The sequence below is a fragment of the Caretta caretta genome, chromosome 7 (genome assembly GCF_965140235.1).
Source record: "Caretta caretta isolate rCarCar2 chromosome 7, rCarCar1.hap1, whole genome shotgun sequence".
Lineage (NCBI taxonomy): Eukaryota > Metazoa > Chordata > Testudines > Cheloniidae > Caretta > Caretta caretta.
In genome coordinates, this window is record NC_134212.1 from 58668829 (window position 1) to 58692234 (window position 23406).

A 23406-nucleotide genomic window follows, 5' to 3' on the forward strand; every position below is an offset into this window, starting at 1 on the left:
GAGTCTAGTATAGAACTAAACATAAGAAACATTAACTCATCTTGAACTGCAACAGTCCACAATGAAACTGCACTAGCAGGTCACAAGAGGGTCACATTCTCACCTCTTAACTACACAACGTCCAATGCCAGATACAAATATTTGTCTTTTTTATCATAGTTGTTAATTTCACACAGAAAAAAAAAACAATTCCTGTGCCTTTAAGTCCAAGAAAATCACACACAATTTCTTTCTCCGCTTGTATGAGGGATTCATAGATATTAAGGTCAGAAGGGATCATTATGATCATCTAGTCTGACCTCCTGCTCAACACAGGCCACAGAATCTCACCCACCCACTCCTGCGAAAAACCTCTCACCTATGTCTGAGCTATTGAAGTCCTCAAATCATGGTTTAAAGACTTCAAGGAGCAGAGAATCCTCCAGCAAGTGACCCGTGCCCCATGCTACAGAGGAAGGCGAAAAACCTCCAGGGCCTCTTCAAATCTGCCCTGGAGGAAAATTCCTTCCCAACCCCAAATATGGCGATCAGCTAAACCCTGAGCACATGGGCAAGATTCACCAGCCAGATACCCAGGAAAGAATTTTCTGTAGTAACTCAGATCCCACCCCATCTAGCACCCCATCACAGGCCATTGGGCCTATTTACCATGAATATTTAATTACCAAAATCATGTTATCCCATCATACCATCTCCTCCATAAACTTATCGAGTTTAATCTTAAAGCCAGATAGGTCTTTTGCCCCCACTGCTTCCCTTGGAAGGCTATTCACTCCTCTGATGGTTAGAAACCTTCATCTAATTTCAAGTCTAAACTTCCCAATGACCAGTTTATATCCATTTGTTCTTGTGTCCACAATGGTACTGAGCTTAAATAATTCCTCTCTCTCTCCAGTATTTATCCCTCTGATATATTTATAGAGAGCAATCATATCTCCCTTCAACCTTCTTTTAGTGAGGCTAAACAAGCCAAGCTCCTTGAGTCTCCTTTCATAAGACAAGTTTTCCATTCCTTGGATCATCCTGGTAGCCCTTCTCTGTACCTGTTCCCTACTGATCTTGTGGAAAACACAACCCACCAAACTTTCTAACAAAATTGCAGCTACATACTTCTGAAGGTTATGAAAATGGCTGATTAACATCTTCTTTTCCAGTTCATGTCCATATGTGTCTGCTGGAAAGCGGAGCCAAGTATTTATTCAACCATTTGAACTCCTTTTTCTGTTTGTGAATTATCCCCAAATAGACTTTGATTTTTATGGTTTTGTTTGTCATTTGATGAATGACTTATATAAATGTATTTCAGTCAGTGGGCTGCTCAGATGAATTAATTCATTATTCATGCTGTGAGATGGCTGATCTCTATCATGGGGGACTGTTTCTGATCACAGATTCAATGACTTCCAAGGTAGAGCCAAGCAGAACCAGGGACACCCAGCAATGTCAATGGCAGCTGAGGCCATTTCGTGCTGAGCACGAAAATCAGACCACCTGGTGCTGCACAGACAATATAAATCTTAAGACGTTTTTTGTAAGAGTACAATATGCCTTGATGTCCTTGTCTAAAATTCCCCCTCCTGTCACTGCTGTGTGGGGGCTTGTTGGAATCCCCATTGCAGAAGTAGCTGCATTTCAATAGTGCTGAATAAATGTAGCTTGGGACTCACTATGGGATGGATGGTGCTGTATAAATCTATGATATTAGGATTGCTCAAAGAAATAGAAGAACAAACTGGCCATGCTGTACATTGTCATGAATTTTTATGTGCTGGAAAGACTGACCTGTCTGCATTTGCCTCATACTCCAGTTCAGTTGATTGACTTTGCAGGGGTGAACCGCATTTACTTTCTGAATCCTGTGGAAACAAAATAAAACCATAATGAAAAATCAACGGGAGGAAGCATCGAGAATACCGTTAATTTCACTGATAAATTTACTTCTCATCTGACAAAAACATGTCCCTTGTTAAAGCCCGAAAAGGGAAATGGAAAGTTTCCCAGTCAAAGATACATGCACAAATCTCAATTCAGCATCGCAGGACCTACTCAGCGTAAAAAGTCTCTTCAGCTGTATTTGCAAGCTCCACAACAATCCAGACATCTCTGTACAAGTGCACATCATTGAGATCTGGAGGGATCCATATTAATTATTCCTCTGCTCTCACAATGAGAGTACAATCACTTACAGGATTTACGATCCACGCCATGCTCTCTGTCTCCCACATACCGTATTAACTGGCAGCAGGAAGCACCACTGGATGAGCATGAACTACTGGCAATAACTTGCTTTTTATCCCAGGCACAACAATGCCAGCTGCTAGTGGCACAGTGCAGCTGGTCTATGGAAGGAACACTTGACTGGCGGAGAAAGCAGACACTTGATTGTCCTCCAGATGGAGGAGACAGCGTGCAGATCGGTGGCTGATTGTATAGTTCCAGAGTGATAATTGGATTCTGCATTTAGATTATGATACAGAACATCTGCCTTTATCATATGCAAGTTGCTCCTTCTCAGTTGTAACGTTTGAGAGATATTTATCTAGATTTCAGTTCAGGATGGATTTACTCTCATTCTTTCCCTAATTTGTATTTCAGATGCAATCAGAAAACCATCTTTGCATATTACAAAGTGTAAACTGTTGAATCCCCAAAAGTACCTCTACAAAAGTCACCATTTCTGTCTTATTGCCATATATTCAGGCTTATTTTCCCCCATCAGAAATGCAAAATAAGCATGAATTCAGTAATCCAATTTCTACACGTAAGACCAAATTGAGTGGAGAAAACCATGGGGATTTTTGTTGGTCTCTTAGCAGAGAGAAGATATTTTGCTTTGCTCCTTTATTCATCCATTTTTCTCAGTACTTTGTCAGTTTTAAAAGCTACCCGTTGGGAGCAAATGGCAGCAGTGGTTTTGAAAGTAAAGCATATACACTACCTGCTTGAAGGAGATTGGGCTCAAGACATGCTGAAAATAACCAAGAATAAGACATGAGTTTTAGGCTCCCATTCAGCAAATACCTTAAACGTGGGTTGAATGCTAAGCATGTGCTTTGCTGAAAAGGGAGGGACTTAACCGTGTGCTTAAAATTAAACAAGAGCTTTAATATATTGCTAATTGAGGATTTTATTTTATTTTGGGGGCAAACTGATTTGCTAGATCATGTGCACAGCATAGGTGTGATTCTGTATTTTAGTGATCTTGGACAGTTAAGTTCCAGTCTAATCCCTCGCTCAAAACTTTGTCAAACAAATTCCTCCCACCCTGAAATTTTCTCAGCTCGACTCAACTCAAAGATGCCATTTTTGTTTTGTTTTAAATATGTGTGAAATTGGTTGAGCCTTTTTTTTTTTATCGTTTGAGCATGGAAAGAGTTACATTTTGGCCATATTTTTTTATCAGCAACTTTACAGCTGTATAACTAAAAAATGGCCGAAGCTACAAAACTTGGCATATTTGGTAGACCTTGCTGAGGCTTAGATACCAAACTAAGTTTGAGGAAGATAAGTTTTGTCGTTTCAAAGGCTGCAGTTGGTGGTCAGTAAGGTGCAACTTTTTAATATGTATCTCATTAAAAAAAATGGCATTAAAAATGTAAAAGTTGCGAAGTCAAACATTCAGAAGTTAGGAAATGCCAGAATAAAGATTGTCTGTGCAATCTGAATTCAGCCCCCTTGTGTGTCTGTGTTATGAGACAGTCTTTAATTACAGGATCACATAATATGTTTTTTCCATATGACCCCTGCCTCAATCCGGAGCTACCAGCTCTGCTTATAATAGCCCAGTCCCTTCAGCATGGTTTATTGCAGTGGTTCTCAAACTTTTGTACTGGTGACCTCTTTCACATAGCAAGCTTCTGAGTGCGACCCCCCCTTATAAATTAAAAACACTTTTTAATATATTTAACGCCATTATAAATGCTGGAGGCAAAGCGGGGTTTGGGGTGGAGGCTGACAGCTCGCAACCCCGCATGTAATATCATCGAGACCCCCTGAGGGGTCCCAACCCCCAGTTTGAGAACCCCTGGTTTATTACTTTATTAGAATATGATCCTCCACAGAGGGGTGGCCCATTAACTGATTTCTCTTCATTTCCCCAAACCCATGCCACTGAGACACATGTAAACAGGTCACCAGGTAACGTCTAGAAATTCCACTCAGGCTTCACCTTGCTGCACATCTGGCTGGATTCCTCTTCCACTCCTCTGAAAGTGAATGTGTGCTCGGCTTCTAGGCTTCCCTCGCTACCTTGTTCATCTGAACGCAAGAGAGTGAGAGCAAAGAAAAAGGTCTTTAGAATCTGAGAGGCAAGCTCCTCCTCTTCTGTGCAGTGTGACACTGGCAGCATGGAAAGCCCATCAGCAGAGACCTACAGAAGCAGACACTAGCTGTAAACCCCCCAGGCTCTGGACACTGAGCTTCTGGCTCCTCCAACTAGCACATATAGGGTGCAGTCCTACCCGCACTGAAGTCAATGGGAGTTCTGCCAGGGACTTTGTGGGAGCAGAATTTCCCCCAGGCTGTGTATCTGGCAGCTCTTCCCCACCTGCCCCACTTATCCCTACTCCCGCACTGGAGACGAGAGGGGAACAGGTCACCTCTTCCTTCCAGGCCAGCACCTAACACAGCTTTCAAGTCCTGTGGAGAAGAGACTTTTAATGTGACTTGTGGGACGGGCTTGCACCCTCAGCCTGACGCTCAGAAGAACTGGAAAAGAGGGGGGGAAACATAAACCTGCTCCCTATATCTGACTCCAATTCACAGGGGTCACCTGGGGGCCATGTCCCTCATGAGCAACCTAGCCTGATGGACCCCCCATCCCCATCCGACCCGCCTCATTCCTCAACTGCCGCCAACTGTCACACCCTCCAGTAGAACCTTCTCCCACGGTCTCTGTGACATCGCTGGCTGGCACCCCCCAGCACCCAGCCTGGGTGAGAAACCTCTCCCTACACGACACACCGGCAGTACAGTCTGGGCAGCGTTAGGGGAAGGATGGGCCAGCGCTTAAGAGTGCAAGCAAGGCTCTCAGGAGACCCAAGTTGGATTCCTTGCTCTGCCTCAGCCTTGCTATGTGACCTTGGTCCCATCACTTTGTCTCACTGTGCCTCAGTTCCCCACACTGCCCTACCTGAGCGTGGTGCTGAGAGGATAAATACACTGAAGGTGCTCAGATACCATGGTGACGGAAGTCGCAGATAGACTCAAAGAATTAATGGCCATTCAGAGCCAATGGAATGTGGAGATGTCAGAATGAGCAGACTGAGCATAGACATGGTTAACATAAGGATAATGAGCGAGGGAATAAAGGCCCATGTGGATAATGATAGCAGTGAAGAAAAGGAAAACCGTCTCCCTCCTTCTGCGTAGCAAGATAAATCTGCATCTAGTTCCAGGGACTGGGAAATGCTTGCAAGACTTTCTAGAAAACTGCAGCACTAAGAAGTCCCTATCCCCACAGCACACTAGCTCAACCTAAAAGCACCAGTCCCTTGACCCCTGAAGTCATCCACTCCTACCTTCTTTGATGAGCAAGCCAAAAAATGGCCCCAAAAATCAATCCATAACTCATATCCCACAAATTCTTGGACCTCAAAAGGATTATGGGATATCTAGGGCGATTTTCTGACCGTTTATTGGATCGGAAACCAACAAAGATTGAGAACCACTGACTCAGCAATGCCAGTTAGATGTTAAATGGCCAGCTATATATGTAAATTACCACAACTTTGTATACGATCAGTGCAATCAGTGTGTGCAAATTCTACAAGCCATGCTCTCTAGTGCAGCAAAACGTTTGTGTATATATATATAAGCAAGAATTCAGACCAATCTGACATTCAGGGCCTGATTCTTACCCCCGTTACACCTCTCTGCACCACTATGCTGGCTGGCTTAATCAGCTGCCTGGCATTCTCTGGGGCAAGGAGGATTTTGGGTGATGGAGAACAGACACTATGGCTGTACCCCAGCCCCGCTGGTAGCCTCTGGCACAGGGAATGTCTCCGTACTCCAGCTATTCCCAACTCTGGGAATAGCCCCCTGGGAACAGAAGAAACCAGAGCTAAGTTGGTGCATCCCTGTAGTTGCTATAACTTTGCCCCCAGCCATCCTCAGAATGAAGCTTAAAGCCACCTTTGCCTGTTCCCTGGGGTCCTGTGCCAAGCACTGCTTGGTCAGAGAGGAGAATCAGGGGCAGTGGGCCCAATTTTACTCTCACTTACAGTGGTGTAAAGAAGGAGCGACTCCTTTGAAGTCAATGGAGCTATACTGGTGTCGCAGAGGGGAGAGTCAAGCCAAAGCACACCACCTGCCCACTTTGAACATGCAAGGAGTGGACTGCGCTAGTGCTTACCAGACTGGGCTGTTGTGCTCTGGAGGGAAGAGGTATCGCACTGGCTGCCTGAATAAGCCCAATGCAATGCCGCGCTTCGGCAGACAGTGAGCTGAACAGTGCCTTGAGCCTTGCGTAAGAGGTCAATCACCGTATTGCGCGTTAAACCAGACACTAAATCTCCATTCACCTGGAAAGCACACAAAGACAAATGCCTTAACAGCCCTGGAGCAGAAGGGTTTCATATCGCACACTGGCACGGAGCACGTGTGCACACCTCCCCCACAGCTTAAAAAGGCTCTGATTGTCTGCATTCCCTTCACTGTTAATAACTCAGTAGAACCTCTCTCCTAGGTAAACCTTTGTACAGAGCAATACCACCAGACAGCCACCACCCTCCAGGAACTGACACATTTTCAGTTTTCCATGTTTTGCCCCTCTATCCAGTGGAAAGAAGAGAGAAAGGGAGCTGTGGGGATGAAACATGAACAAGAACAAATTTGGGGATTTGGGTTTTTTTCAGCTTTTTGTTAAAAAAAGGGAAAAATTTGGGGAAGAAAAACAAAATCTACAAACCTTCAGTCTGGAGCAAGAGGCCATTTTCTGCTGGAAATGTGTGACCAGCTCTTCAGCTACCCACCCCCTGCGCTCCCTGGGGTGCCCTCCTCCACCCCTCCCAACCTTCCTGGCAGCTGGCCCCAGCCCACACAGTAGTCCCCCTCATTCTTGACTCCTCTGTCCTGCAGATTGCTCCCTCTGTGGAATCCCCACCGTCTCCTCCCTCCTCCACACTTGCTATCCCCAGCGCCCCCCCACCCCGACCTGGCACTAACTGGGGGTGGGGAGTTGGGGGAGGAGGAGAAACCGTAGCTCCTGCCAGTGCTGCCCCTCCTGGCTTGGCCAGACTCCTGCTCTGCAGTCACTCAGCCAAGCTTGGGGTGTGGGGGGAGAGGGGAAGAAGCCAAGGCAGGCAGGGAGTTGAGCTCTACAGAGAGGAGCCCCAGCATGGGACAGAGTGACTCCTACAGGCAGCAGACTGTACTGCAGCTTACTCCCACCTACCTGAGCCCAGGGACATGATGCTCCACAGAGCAGCTTCAGACTTTCTTCTTCGCCTCCCTCCACTGCCTGCCTCCCTTCCCACACAGCCAGCCAGAAGTTAGAGAGGTCACAGATACCACTGCTGCCTCATAGGTTGGAAGTTGTGGAGGGCAATGTATTCCCCCCTCCTCCACAATCCTGCCCTTGCCCATCACTCTGGTATCTGGGTCTTTGTCAGCCTGGCTGTTTAATTAGCCATTAACATTACAACGGCTGGCGTGTGCAGTCTCTGCAGAGAATTGCTCAGCATTTCGGTCTGGGGTTTTGCTATCTCAAGCTAACTCATTAACACAAGCCACTACAGAGAGGCCAGCTGCTCTGAGTCATGTCAGAAGCAGGCCAACCCTTTTCTAGAAACTAGCGGCCTAACGTAGGCAGTAGCTCAGATACGCCCCCTCTGCAGTACATGGTGCCTGCCCTTATGAGAAGCACTATGCCCAGGAGTCGGGATCTGCAGGGTTTTGTAGATTAGGAAGCTCAGCTGCAGCCGGGCTAGCACCCCACCACCCACCCCAATTTTTGACATTTGCCCAGGCAGGTGGCAAGTCATGGGAACTCCTAATTATGATCTGATTACAGTGATCATGTTCAGTGTTTGGTTATGACTGCACAGCGTAACACAAACTCTCCCTAAACTTCCAGGGCAAATCTAGACCAAAGCAGCGAAGTCAAACGTTACCTTTAATAAAATGTCACCCACTTGAAGCCTCCCATCGAGATCAGCAATACTTCCTGGGCTGATGGCTTTAATTAGGATAGCCCGGCCATTTCTGCCACCTACCAGCGCAAATCCCAGGCTCCCGTTGGCTGTTTTCTCCAACTCAATCTTAATGATGCAGTCCTGCAATACAGAAGGGCCCTGTTCAAAATGAAGCTAAGTCAGGAGCCAAATGAACTGACAGTGATCATGACTGGAGATTCCTAATGTTCCCTTCACCCTACAGGATACCAATGTGCTTTACAATCTTCACTCATTGATGGTATAAATTATAGGGAAAATTCTTCTCTTGCGTAGACACGCAAAGGGACTTAAATGGCAGCTGCACACATGTACCAAAGAGATGGTATAATAGATATTTCCATCAAAAATAAACGTATTAAAAACAATTAAAGTGTCTTGAAGGGAAAGCCCATCCACATAAACCCTAAAAAGCAAGAAAATGTCTAGTTCAGGTGTCCTCCTTTAACAGGACAAATTTCACTGATGGGTAAGTCACATATACCTCCAACATGTATAGTAACACAATACACAGCCTCTCCACTGGCCTATAATGCAAAACCTTAGCCTCAGCAACACCACTATTCATGTCTGTTAGGCATTTGTGCACCGGTAAATAGTATGATGAGTTACTTTCACAGGCAGAAGTTTGAGGTCAGAGTTAAGGTTTTGTCAGACAAACGTATATCGAGTGCAATGCCCTGGAAATGTTTAAATTTTGTTCCTGAAAAAATATGTAGAGTACATTGATAATGAGGCACATTCTCTAACACTTGTGGCAATCTGTTCCACTCCAAAAGTCAAAGAATTGCTCTTCAGAAATATTTTAATGAGCTACCCAGATAGCAGATGATGATGATGCAGGAGATGAGATTGAGATGATGTAGGAGAATCCAGTGATTGGGGTGGGGGGGGAGGGTAGCTTCATCAGAAGCAGGGAAGTCATTCCAATTTCCCCTTGAGTCTGGTGGTTGAATTTTAACAAGAGGCCCCCTCCAGCAAACCACCAGCTGCATGACACTAACAAATATATCGTCAGAAAAATTCTACCCCCAAAATGGGCAATTTTAATTCCAAGCCACTTTGCAGCCCTGATATTTTTGCAGAAATGAGTATCTGCAGTGAGACATGGGAAATGTTGTCCATTTCAGTGGGAAGACTGATTTTCCTGCAATTACACATTTCTAATCTGGAAATTCAAACTTTCAAATACGTCACCTCTTCTGCTGGCAAGTCAGACTATATTTTTAAGGTAAAGCCATTTTGGACCAAAAATATTTGTAAAATTCCACAGGTTTATCACACACTGGCCCAGTTCAACAATCTCACAATGACATGCAAAAATCTCATGTTCCAAGGAGTTCTGGGGACTCTCACACTGGAAACGTGTTTCACAGCCCTAGTTACATTCATTTCCGCAGAATCCCCAGCTGTACCGTTAGATCTCTAGCGTCTGTGCCATTTTCCTTCTCTGTTCAGGCTCGATCCTGTGAGGAGCTGGAAACGCTAAACTCCTTGTGAGTGCTCCCAAGAGGGCACTGTGTATGATCAGGGTTTTTTATACTACAGAGCTAGTAATATATCGATATTACACATAGAAAAATAGCAGTAGAGGGACCCAGTCCTGTGAGCTGCTCAGCACCTTCAAGCCAGTGATCGCTCTGCACCTCACAAAGTATGGCCCTTGAGGAATATGCTCACTTATGCTTTCCTTACACTTGCAATGGGACAGAAGATAAAGCAAATACATTCAGTGTCGCTGTAGAAAATCCCACTACCGAAATCTGTATCGAGATCCTTCTGCTCGGCAGGCTGCCTTGCACTTGATAAAACAATGACTTACCTCATAATCTGCTGAGTCAGATGTGCTTTGCTCAACCCCACCACTTTCTTCCTCCGAGTGCTTTGCTGTGAGAAAGCAGGATGAGTTCTTACAAAGCTGCATTAGTTGTAGGTTTTACAGTGTAACACTGGACATCACACTACTATTAGACATAATGCAAGCTATTTTTGTTGTCACAAGCAAAAGACCACCACCAAAAACTCACTCTGCACTTACACGGTTTGCTTGTTCAGTCCCACTTCTTGAGCTGTTAACTGAACCCTGTGCCTGTCCTCTACTGTCCTTTTACCTCCCACATAGCAGTTTCCCAAGCAACCCTTAAAGCTGCACCTCACAGGGTCGGAAACATCAGCTGGACAACTGATAATGTACAAAAATGTTCTGTGATACTCCAGGGGAGGCCGTTTTGCTTACAAATAATTAATCTTTTCCATTCACAGTCAGAAGCACCTGCAGATTTTCTTTTTCTTTGAAAGAGATGGCATGAAACATTACAAAGCCAGACTGAGAAATACAAAGTAATTTCCTTACTATGTTGACGGGGTAGATGTTGCTCTTGGAGACTCACGTTTTCATTTGAGAGAAACACTTTGACTTCCTCTGGCTCAGCAGGTGGCTCTAAAAAACAAGCGTGTAGATTTGCTATAGCTGATAGGCACCCTGCTAAATTTAATGTATGTGAGAGACTGCGAACTAGGATTTAGATTAGCCAACTAGGTGCCAGGACTCCTGGATTCTAATCGCAGCTCCAGTACTGACTCACTGTATGACCCTGGATGAGACACTTGGGGTATGTCTATTAATGCAATGAAAAACCCGTGGCTGGCCTGTTCCAACCAACTCGGGCTTGCACGGGACTTGGGCTGCAGGGCTGTTTCACTGCAGTATAGACTTCCAGTCTCAGTCTGGAGCCTGGGCTCTAGGACCCTGCGAGGTGGGAGGGTCCCACAACTCCGGCTCCAGCCAGGGGTGTCTAGTTGCTGTGTAGACATAGAGTCCCTGTCCTGTGCTTAAGTTTCCTCATTTTCACAATGGTATAATTAATACTTGCATAACTCATGAGTATGTCATGCAGTTTAATCACCATAATTAATGTTTTTAAAATGCTGACAACAAGCACAGGGCAGAGTTAACATTATCTTTGGTTCATGTGGTCAAGTCGGATCAATTTGCTAAGGGAATGAATAGTATGTGTTTGTGAGTGTATATGTGAAAAGTCAAAGTATGTAGATATATAGCTTTACAGTACACTATATTTCCTAAAAAAAACAAACGAGGAGAACTTGTGGCACCTTAGAGACTAAAAAATTTATTTGGGCATAAGCTTTCATGGGCTAAAACAGACTTCAGTAGGCAGGTATAAATACACAGGCCAGTCCTCGCTTACAGACAGCCCCCCAGCCTGAAGCAAATACTCACCAGCAACTACACACCACACAACAAAAACATTAACCCAGGAACCAGTCCCTGCTACAAACCCCATTGCCAACTCTGTCCGCATATCTATTCAAGGGACACCATAATAAGACCTAACCACATCAGCCACGCTATCAGGGGATCGTTCACCTGCACATCTCCCAATGTGATATATGCCATCATGTGCAAGCAATGCCCCTCTGCCATGTACATTGGCCAGACCGGACAGTCTCTACGCAAAAGAATAAATGAAGACAAACAGATGTCAAAAATTATAACATTCAAAAACCAGTAGGAGAACACTTCAATCTCCCTGGACACTTAATAACAGACTTAAAAGTGAGGAGTACTTGTGGCACCTTAAAGACTAACAAATTTAGTAGAGCATACGCTTTCGTGAGCTACAGCTCACTTCATCGGATGCATAGAATGGAACATATATATATATATATACACACACACACATACAGATAAGTTGGAAGTTGCCATACAAACTGTGAGAGGCTAATTAGTTAAGATGAGCTATTATCAGCAGGAGAAAAAAAACCTTTTGTAGTGATAATCAAGATGGCCCATTTAGACAGTTGACAAGAAGGTGTGAGGATACTTACCCAGTCTCTATTCAAACCCAAGTTAATGGTATCCAGTTTGCATATTAATTCAAGCTCAGCAGTTTCTCGCTGGAGTCTGTTTTTGAAGCTTTTCTGTTGCAAAATTGCCACTCTTAAATCTTTTACTGGGTGGCCACAGAGGTTGAAGTGTTCTCCTACTGGTTTTTGAATGTTATGATTCCTGATGTCAGATTTGTGTCCATTTATTCTTTTGCGTAGAGACTGTCCGGTTTGGCCAATGTACATGGCAGAGGGGCATTGCTGGCACATGGCAGCAATATATGTTCCATTCTATGCATCCGATGAAGTGAGCTGTAGCTCATGAAAGCTTATGCTCTAATAAATTTGTTAGTCTCTAAGGTGCCACCAGTACTCCTGTTCTTTTTGCAGATACAGACTAACACTGCTGCTACTCTTAAACCAGACTTAAAAGTGGCAATTCTTCAACAAAAAAACTTCAGAAACAGACTCCAACGAGAAACTGCAGAACTGGAATTAAATTGCAAACTGGACACCATCAAATTAAGCCTGAATAAAGACTTGGCATGGATGGGTCACTGCAAAAACTAATTTCCTTGGTATTCATCTCTTCTTGTCAACTGTTGAGAATAGGCCACTTCCACCTTAATTGAATTGGCTCGTTAGCACTGACCCTCCACTTAGTAAGGCAACTCCCATCTTTTCATGTGCTGTGTATTTATACCTGCCTACTGTATTTTCCGCTCCCTGCATCTGATGAAGTGGGTTTTAGCCCACGAAAGCTTATGCCCAAATAAATTTGTTAGTCTCTAAGGTGCCACAAGGACTCCTCATTGTTTTTGCTGATACAGACTAACACGGCTACAACTCTGAAAACTATATTTCCTGTTTCTTCTGGTTTTGAGTTTTGCATTATTATCCCTTGGCAACTTTCACTGGCTTCACTACGTGTTTTTTTTTATGTTTGAATTAGATAAGCAATAAATGTTCTATTGTGTTACTATGGAACTCAAATAATGCATATAATTAGTACATTCATATGCCAGAAGGGACCACTCTGCTAATCTAACTGACGCCCTTATAACACAGGCTATAGGACTTCCATGCATAAATTCCTATTTGAAATACAGCAGATCTTTTAGAAAAACATACAATCTTGATTTAAAATTTTTCTGTGATAGAGAATCCACCACATTCCGAGGTAAATTGTTCCAGGAGTTCCAATTGTCCACACTGTTAAAAATTTGCATATTATTTCTAATCTGAATTTTTCTAGCTTTAACTTCCAGTCATTGGATTTTTTTATATGTCTGGCTGCTAGATTGAAGAGCCTTTTATTATCAGCTTTCTGTTGTTCATGTACGAACTTATAGACTGTGACCAACTCACCCCTGAACCTTCTCTTTGTTAACCTAAAGAGATTGAGCTCCTAAAGGCTATCACTATAAGGCATGGGTTCCCCCCCGCCCCAATCCTTTAATCATTCTCATGGCTCTTTTCTCAACCTTCTGCAATTTACCAATATCCTTCTTGCATTGTGGGCACCGGAACTGGACACCAGTGGTCGCACTAGGGTGACCAGATGTCCAGATTTTACAGGGACAGTCCTAATTTTGGGGGCTTTTTCTTATATAGGTGCCTATTACCCCCACCCTGTCCCGATTTTTCACACTTGCTATCTGGTCATCCTTGGTCGCACCAGGGCCAAATACAGAGGTAATAAAACCTCTCTACTTCTACTCAAGATGCCCCTGTTCATACGTCCCAGGATTGTATTAGCTCTTTTGGCCATGGTGTTGCATATAAGGAAGTTGTTACCTTGTCAACGCAGTCAATGCACTGAGAAGCAAATTATTATTATTTTTAAAAGGGCTTTGCTAAAAGGAATCATTTGGGATTATAAAAAGAATATGTAATCAAGGAGATGAAATTTATTGCGCCTTTGTGTTGCTTATCATCACAATAATACATCTATGGAAAGATGATAACTGGTTTTGAAAGCATCCTGGGAATATTCGTGAAAAGCTAAAGTCTCACTAAGATGAATGCAAATATGGGCTGGTGAGACATTTTGGTCCAGAAGTGACTTTTTCAGGCCTTCCTCATGTGGATAAAGATTTCAGTTAGCCATCAGGCATCAGAAACATCATCACTTGACTTAGGCCTCACATACATTCAGGTTTTGCACCAATTTAACTAAAACAGTTGAAAACCAGATTTAGTTACATCCATGCAACCCCCTAGTGCAAATGCAATTATAGTGCTAAGAAGGGATTTATAACAGCACCGTTTGTTTCTGTTTTTCTATCAGTGTGGTTACACTGGTGCAGTGTAGACGAGGTCCTAGATGACAAATCACATTGTGCAACAGTGAAGTATGGATAGAAAATAGTCAAAATAGTAATTGTTTGCAATCAACCCAGAGACTAAAATATGTTTGCAGAAAACTTCCATCCAATCTGTCTGAACAATGAAAAAATTCACCGAACTCAGAATCTGAGCATGGAGAATTCAAACAAGGGTTAAATGCCCTGAACAAATTATTCTTGGCCAATAGTTCACCAAGCTCTATATTTTCTCTCTTTTGGTAAAGTGCTGTGTAGTTCTATTCTCACTGTGGGTGTGATTTTAGTAGAAATAATAAATTAAGAGTGGCAATTTATCCACTGCATATTTTAAAATGCAACATATCAACATAGACATGTGGTTGGTGAGACGAAGGCAGCTGGGAGATTAAGGGAGTTCACCAGCAAAGGAATGCAGAGAACTAAGGTTGTTGTTTTCGTTCCCTTAATTTACAGGTACTCTACAAGGAAGAAGTCACAATAGGAGGAAAATGGTGTGCCGCTAACACCACTGCTAGCTCTTCCTTTGTCTGCAGGGGGGCCCTGGCCAAACAGGTGTCCTCCTGACCCTAAAAGCTTCTATCCAGGTCCTTATCTTGACTTGCTGGGAATGCGGCCTGCATGTCCCTGCCAATGAAAGCCAGGCATGGGGAACCACCTGGTGTGAGAGGTGTCTGTTGATGGAGTCCCTCAGGAAGCAGGTAAGAGAGCTGCAGGGGGAGCTGGTACATCCGTATAGCATCCAGGAGCATGAGGATTATGAGGATGCACATGGAGATGTCCAGGATGGAGAATGTTAGCTGGCTACAGATTGCTACAGAGCACCAGAGAAGAAAGGCACCTCTGCTGGAAGGAGACTGGCTGCTGGCCGCCTCAGGCAGTAGACAGTGCTCCACCCCCATCCAAGTTCCCCATCCTTCGCAGTCAAGAACCAGTATGCTGTACTGGCAACAGGCAGTGAGGGGCAGACCCCAATGGCTGAGGAGAAGGTGCCACCTGCCCCCAAAGCTGGGAGGGTCATGGCCACCAGACCCAAGAGGAGGAGGCATAGGGTGCTGGTGGTCTGTGACTCCCTTCTGAGGGGGCTGGAGACATCCATCTGCTGACCTGACATGAAGTCCCAGGAGGTCTGCTGCCTGCCTGGAGCCCATGTACAAGATATTACGGAAAGATTATTGAGACTCTGATCCACTGATCCTGGAAAGATTATCCCTCTAACCAATGCCCCATGCTGCTTATCCACATGGGCACTAATGAAACTGCTGGGTACGACCCGGAGCAGATCAGCAGTGACTACCAGGCTCTGAAGGTGAGACTGAAGGAGTTGGGGAGTGAGGCTATGTTCTTATCCATCCTCTCGGTTGAGGGTAAGGGCCCAGGCAGGAGCACACATCCTGAAGATGAATGCATGGTGGTGCAGATGGTGTCAACAGGTAGGCTTTGGCTTCCTTGACCATGTGATGCTGGGAAGAGATGTGGTCTGCCTGACTAAGAAGGGGAAGAGCATCTTTGGACACCAACTTGCCAATCTTGTGAGGAAGGCTTTAAATTAAGTTCAAAGGGGGGCAGATAAGCCCATAGAGAAGCATAAAAAGGCGACTTTAACAAAGGGTTAGATGTTGGGAGTGGGAGCAGAAAAAAAATTTACAATAGGGGTCATGGGAGCAATAACAAGGAAATCATTGGGGGAATCTGCTCAACATCTTAGATGTCTATACACAAAAGCAAGGAGCATGTGGAATACAAAGGAAGAACTGGAAGTATTAGTACACAAGCTAAATTATGAACTTATTTGGCATCACAAAGACTTGGGGACAAATCTCATGACATGAATATTAGGATAAAGGGGTATAGCTTGTTCAGGAAGGACAGGCAGGGAAAAAGCAAGGAGGTGTTGCAATGTTCACCAAGAATATATTAACACTTGTTCTGAGGTCCAGCAGAAGGGGAGAGGCAGAGCAGTTGAAAGTCTCGGGGTAAAGATAAAAGGGAAAAAAAAGCGGTGACACGTCATGGTAGGAGTCTCCTATAGACCATCAAATCAGGAAGAGGAGGTGGATGAGGCATTTCTAAAACAACCGCAATATCCAAAGCAGAAGACCTGGTAGCTCCCCAGACATTGGTTGGAAAAGTTATACAGCAAAATACAAATTTTCCAGTAAGTTCTTGGAAGCTATTAGGGACCATTTTTTGATTCAGAAAGTGGAGGAAGTAGCCAGGGGGACAGCCATTTTAGACCTGTTTCAGACCAACAGTGGAATTGGTTGCAAATCTGAAGGTGGAAGGCAATTTGGGTGAAATTGATTCTAAGGAAAAGAAGGAGCAAAGGCAGCAGACTAAGAACAGACTCCAAAAAGTAGACTTTAATAAAACTCAAAGAACTGGTAGGTAAGGTTTCAGGGGAAGAAAGGATAAAGGAGAGCTGGCAGTTTCTCAAGGAGACAATATTAAAGACAAACTGCAAACTATCCCTGTGCAAACTAAAGATAGGAAGAATAATAAGAGACCAATATGGCTCCATCAGGAGCTGTTTAATCACATGCAAAATCAAAAAGGAATCCTACAAAATGCAGAAACATGTACAAAATGCTAAGGAGGGGAATAAAAGAATAGCACAAGCATGTAGGGATAAATACAGAAAGGCAACGGCACAAAAAGAGTCACACCTAACTAGGGATATAAAAGGTAATTAGAAGAGGTTCCTTAAATACATTAGAAGCAAGAGAACATGAAGGAAATTGTAGGTCCTCTACTTAGTGGGGAAGGAGAGGTAATAACTGATGCCATCAAGGTTTTTAATGCTGATTTTGCATCAGTCTTCACTAAAAAGATTAATGGCGATCAGACACTCAACACAATTAATTTAACAATGAGGGGGAAAGAATGCAAGCCAAATAGGGAAAGAACAATTTAAAGAATATTTAGATAAGTTAAATGTATTCAAGTCGGCAGGGCCTGATGAAATTCATCCTAGGGTACATAAGGAACCAGCTGAAGCAATCTCAGAACCATTAGCAATTATCTTTGAGAACTCATGGAGGATGGGTGAGGTGCCAGAAGACTGGAGAAGGGCAAACATAGTACCTATCTTTAAAAACAGGAACAGAGAGGACCCAGAGAGTTATAGACCAGTCAGCCTAACTTCAATACCTGGAAAGATACTGAAACAAATGCATCCGATGAAGTGAGCTGTAGCTCACAAAAGCTTATGCTCAAATAAATTTGTTTGTCTCTAAGGTGCCACAAGTACTCCTTTTCTTTTTGAAACAAATTATTAAATAATCAATTTGTAAGCACCTAAAAGATAATAGGATTAGAAGAAATAGCCAGCACGGATTTGTCAAGAACAAATCATGCCAAATGAACCTAATTTCTTTCTTTGACAGGGTTACAGGCCTAGTGGATGGGGGGAAGCTATAGAGATGCTATATCTTGATTTTAGTAAGGCTTTTGACAGAGTCCCTCATGACAGTCTCATAAGCAAACTAGGGAAATGTGGTCTAGAAGAAATTACTATAAGGTGGGTGCAAAACTGACTAAAAGACCATAATCAAAAAATAATTATCAATGGTTTGCTGTCAAACTAGGAGTGCGTATATAGAGGGGTCCTACAGGGGTCTGTTTTGTGTCCGGTAGTTTTCAATCATTTCATTAATGACTTGGATAACGGAGTGGAGAGTCTGCTTATAAAATCCGCAGGTGACACCAAGCTGGGAGTGGCTGCATACACTTTGCAGGACAGGATTAGAATTTAAAACCACCTTCAGAAATTGGAGAATTGGTCTGAAATCAACAAGATGCAAATCAATAAAGACAAGCGCAAAGTCCTGAACTTAGGAAGGAAAAATCAAATGCACAGTTACAAAATGGGGAATAACCAGCTAGGTGGCAGTACTGCTGAAAAGGATCTGAGGGATATAGTGGATCACAAACTGAATATGAATCAACAGTGTGATTCAGCTGCAAAAAGGGCTGATATAATTCAGGGGTTTATTAACACGAGTGTTCTATGTAAGACAAGGGAGTTAATTGTCCCACTCTACTTGGCACTTGTGAGGCCTCAGCTGGAGCACTGTGTCCAGTTCTGGGTGCCTCATTTGAGGAAAGATGTGGACAAACTGGAGAGACTCCAGAGAGAAGCAACAAAGATAATAAAAGGTTCAGAAAACCTGATTTACTTGGAAAGGTTAAAAAACTGGGCATGTTTAGTCTTGAGAAAAGATGACTGAGGGGGGACTTGATAACAGTCTTCAAATATGTTAACGGCTATTCCAAAGAGGATGGTGATCAATTGTTCTCCATGTCCACTAAAGTTAGGACAAGAAGTAATGGGCTTAATCTTCAGCAAGGCAGTTTTAGATTATATATTAGGAAAAACTTTCTAACTCTAAGGGCAGTTAAGCCCTGTAACAGGCTTTCAAGGGAGATTGTGGATCCCCATCACTGGAGGTTTCTAAGAACAGGTTGAACAAACACCTGTCAGGGATGGTCTAGGTTCTTGGTGTACTTCGTCCTGCCTCAGTCCAGGAACTGGACTTAATAATCTCTTGAAGTCCCCTCCAGCCCTTCATTTCTATGAGTCTATGATTCCCACATTCAGACCTGTATTGTGAACCCATAAATAAAAATATAATTAGCATTACTTACTATTCTGCTGCTCTGTGGGAACCACTGGATTGCCATTTCTGCCAAAAAAAGGAAATGTTCTGAATGCTAAGAATTCCAGACTTGGTAATGCAAGTATGACTACTATATGTTTAAAATGCATATAGTTTAGTAATATTTTTACAAGTGTACGTCTATTATTATGTTATTTTTAAAGTCATGTTTTTATAAAGAACTTACCTATAATGAATGTATAGATTCTTATTCCATATTTACCCAACAGCAATACTCCTTAATTATATATGTTTGAGAAAGAAAGCACCTGTTATATATTGTCTGTCTCAATGTAGGACTCATCCACAGTACATTTGGTTGAATCCAACCTCAGTTCCCCATCTGTAACATGTCGATAATAACCTTCATTTCATTTACCATTTGTTTGGCTTGCCCATTTACATTGAAGGCTCTTAAGAACAGTGGGTGTCTCTACCTATGTGCATGTGCATCTCAGTTGGGGCCTTTAACTGCTACTATAATACAAATAGTGGATAATGATAAACTATTCAAGCTTCATGGGAATCCTATTGAGCATACTGCAACAGACTCACTAGTCAGCTCTTTAAGCAAGGTAACTCTTTTTGGTCTGTTTATATTATTTGATTTTCCACCTGAGATCCAGGGCTGGCCTCACCATGAGGCGAACTGAGGCGGCCACCTAAGGTGCCAGACTGTGGGGTGGGGGGGCACCACTAGGACCCAGAGTGTAGAAAATTGTGTCTGCTGCTGGTGCATATGTATTCTCTCTGCTCTAGATGCGCAGAGAGGGTGGAGTGCTGTGCTGGAGGAAGAAGGGCACAAGAGACATAACAGGCAGGCAGGAGAAAAGGTGAGAGGGAATATCAGAAAGCGGCAGGAACTGCAGGGAGAGAGAGGAGGAGGAGCCTTTTATGTACCTCTCTAGCACCCCCAGGAGCCTGGACTGATTAATACCAGCTTCTCAGGGAGCTTCCTGTTTCCTGCTGCTTCCCTGAACCCACTTGAGGAGAACAGGCAGTCAACTGCAGTAGTAGGAGCCAGTTAGGACCTTAAGACGCTGATATCTTCCCTCACTTAGGCCCTGCTACCAGCCTGCTTATTTGTTCCCTTCAACTGAGTGTTGAGAGCCCCTATAGCTGGCACAGAACAGCAGTCATGAGTGAAAGAAAAATACACCCCTCTGGGGCAGCAGTCAGAAAAAGGAAGAAAGCAAAGGAAGCTTTTCTATCTAAGCAGGAAGGAGCTCTCCTGAGATACATAGACACAAATGTTCATGGTGAGCCTTCCGGCCCTGGTGAGGAGATGCCTGATCTTCCAATTAGTTAGAGTGCAGGTGACCTGGCAGCTACTGCAGCATCCATATCTCCATGTCAAATGGATGTAACCATGCACATTCCTGAAGAAAAGTGTAGATCAGAGAAGAGTGTGGTGGAGGCGCAAGAAACAGCTGCTGCTGAGTTTAGTTCCTTACGTCTAGATGATCCAGGACCATGGACCCATTTGAGCAGTAGCCTGAGGGACTTCCTTGTACTGCATGGGCCACAGCAAGTGAAAAACGTCATGTTCCCCAAAGACAATGAAAATAGAAGTTTCCATCCAACACATTACTGGTGTGAAATCCCCAATGGTGACAAAGTGGAGAGGCCGTAGCTTATGTACTCAAAACCCCAGAATGCTGCATACTGTTTTTGTTACAAACTCTTCCAGTCTAATGTTCCAGCCACCCTGGGTTCTACAGGAACAAAGGACTGGAAAAATCTGGCTAGAAATCTGGCATGCCATGAGAAGGCAGCAAATCACCAGAGAGCATTCCATAGGTGGAAAGAGCTTGAGATGAGACTAAGGTTAAAGGCCACCATAGATGATCAGCATCAAGAGAAGATTGCATCAGAGTCTCTTTACTGGCAAAATGTTCTGAAAAGGCTCGTTGCCATTGTGAGAATGCTTGCTACCCAAAACCTAGCACTGCGTGGCACTTCAGATCAGCTGTATGTGCCAAACAATGGAAACTTCCTTAAAATTATGGAGCTGATGGCTGAGTTGGATGCTGTACTCCAGGAGCATCTAAGAAGAGTCACCACCCAAGAAATGTACACACACCACTACCTTGAAAAAAAATTCAAAATGAGATCATACAGTTACTGGCAACAAAAGTCAAACAGAAGATTGTGGCAGATCTGAAGTCAGCAAGATATTACTCTGTTATTCTGGACTGCACTCCTGACATCAGCCATATGGAACAAATGACTTTAATGGTGCGTTTTGTAACAACAACAGAACCTAGTGAAAATGTCCCTGCAATGGTGACTGTCAAAGAGCATTTTCGAGAATTTATTGTCATTGATGATACTACAGGAGCTGGTATGACAAATGTGCTTCTTAAAAAACTGGAAGATACAGGAATTGCGATAGCTGACACTGAAACCACTGAGTGTCACATAATGGGAAAGTCGAGTGATGGCGATAAAGCCTATCAAACACCAAATTGGGAAGATAGATGATGCCATAGTTGCCATTATGGAGGATAATGCTATGACAGGAACTGTTTGTGGGAGAACAGTGGTGGAGGAAAATGGAATCACCAGAAACATGCATAACTTCAAATTTCTGTGTGGCTTAGTGTTGTGGCATGACATACTGTTTGAAATAAATGTTGTACGCAAAAGACTCCAAGGTGTTGACCTTGATATAGCTGGAGCAATGGAACAACTGGACAAATCAAAGTCATACCTACAGTCTTACCGGTCAGATGAGGGATTCCAAAACGTTCTGAAGAGTGCACAGAAGTTGGCAGAGGAACTTCACACTGAAGCTATTTTCCCACCCATTCAAGAATACAAGAGTCACCAAAGAAGAAGACATTTTGATTACAAGGCATGGGATGATCTCATAAGAGACCCCAAACAACAAAATTCAAAGTTGAATTCTTTAACCAGGTGCTAGATTGTGCAATACAGTCAGTTGAAGAATGTTTCTTGGAGCTCAAGGAACACAGCAGTATATTTGGGATGTTGTATAATATTCCAAAACTCCTCACTATACCTGAAGAAGACCTACATCAGCAATGCAGGGCACTAGAGACAGTGTTGACACATGCTGACATGCACAATATTGATGCAAGTGATTTAGGTGATGAACTGAAAGCCCTTTCAAGATACATTTCAGCAGGATCAACTCCAAAGGCTGTTCTGGAATATATGTGCACAAATAAGATGACCACCCTCTTTCCAAATGCTTTTGTTGCTCTGCGCATACTTCTAACACTGCCTGTAACAGTTGCCAGTGGAGAACGCAGCTTCTCCAAGCTGAAGTTAATAAAGACACATCTATGCTCCACAATGATGCAGGAGAGGCTGGTCGGCCTTGCAACCATCTCAATAGAGCATGAGCTGGCCCAGACTGTGGACCTTCAGGAAGCAGTTCAAATCTTTGCAACCAAGAAGGCACGGAAAACACTTTGATTATTCAAACAGGTAAAAATGCCAGTGTTTCCTATGCAGACAAGAAAAGTTACATTTGCTGTTCAGGTGTTTGAAAGTTAAGTGTTTCTTAAAATTTTTGAACAAGGCATTTTAAGTTGTAAGCTCTCCTTTATTGGGGTAGGTAGCAGAGCAGTACCATGAGAGGAGTAGAACAGGAAGAAGGCAGAATTGAGACCTTTCAAAGTTTTGGCCCAAGCGAGGGGGCATGGGGGCATCACTTGAGCTCCCCGCCTCAGGTGCCAAAATGTTGTGGGCCGACCCTGCTGAGATCTGTAGGAGCCGTTTTGGGGTATCATGCTATAGCCTATGCAGACACACTTCATTGAATCAGGGACCAAAATAAATTCAAAAAGACTCAAGACCTGATGAGAGACGCTAGAGGCGCATGTGCAGTTTGAAAACTTCAGTGCTAAATAAAAGGCAGAAATCTGGGAGGGCACATGACCCCACATGCTCCCCCCCCCCAGCACCCCATTTTTCTGCCCTTGCAGCTTTGCACCCGAGGGCAGCTTCCCTTCTTGCCATGCCCTGGTTACTTCCCTAGGCCAGCTGCAGCCTGGGAAACCACAGAGCTGTAAAGTCAGGTCTTGGCAAGTATACAAAGGAGTAAATGCTTTTTAATTACTGCCTGAACAACCCACGACTCTGAGGATAGTTAGACCCTGATCCCAATTGTTGAGTCTCTACAGAATTGGTTTCTATTTGAGATCTTGTACTGTTTTCTTTGTTTTTAAGCATTTCACTTCACCTTTAAGAAAAGAAGGCAGTAATTATAGATGGTTAGGGTCACTGAGTTTGGTTTGCACCTGCTAAGAGCAGGAGCAGAGGAGAAATTCCTCTCGGTCCCATTGCTGCATCTGTAAGATGCTTCAGAGTCCAACAATGATGCTAAGAGCAACACCAAGGAAGAAGGTGCATCCTACACACCATCATTTT

General features: G+C 43.7%; 1 protein-coding gene across 3 annotated transcripts in view; it reads right to left on the bottom strand.

The window, feature by feature from the left end:
* The window catches only part of FRMPD2 (FERM and PDZ domain containing 2), a 129522-nt gene that overhangs the window by 11635 nt on the left and 94481 nt on the right, over positions 1-23406 (bottom strand). Inside the window, exons 34-40 of one of the 3 annotated variants that reach the window (XM_048858767.2) lie at positions 18995-19032; positions 10528-10614; positions 9997-10061; positions 8115-8276; positions 6356-6524; positions 4169-4257; positions 1783-1856 (exon numbers count right to left, since the gene is read on the bottom strand). In XM_048858767.2, the coding sequence (XP_048714724.1) occupies positions 1783-1856; positions 4169-4257; positions 6356-6524; positions 8115-8276; positions 9997-10061; positions 10528-10614; positions 18995-19032 (684 nt within the window). Of the gene's footprint in view, positions 1-1782; positions 1857-4168; positions 4258-6355; positions 6525-8114; positions 8277-9996; positions 10062-10212; positions 10277-10527; positions 10615-18994; positions 19033-23406 lie in introns of those variants that run through there. The other 2 variants (XM_075130728.1, XM_075130727.1) reach the window with 2 other exon arrangements.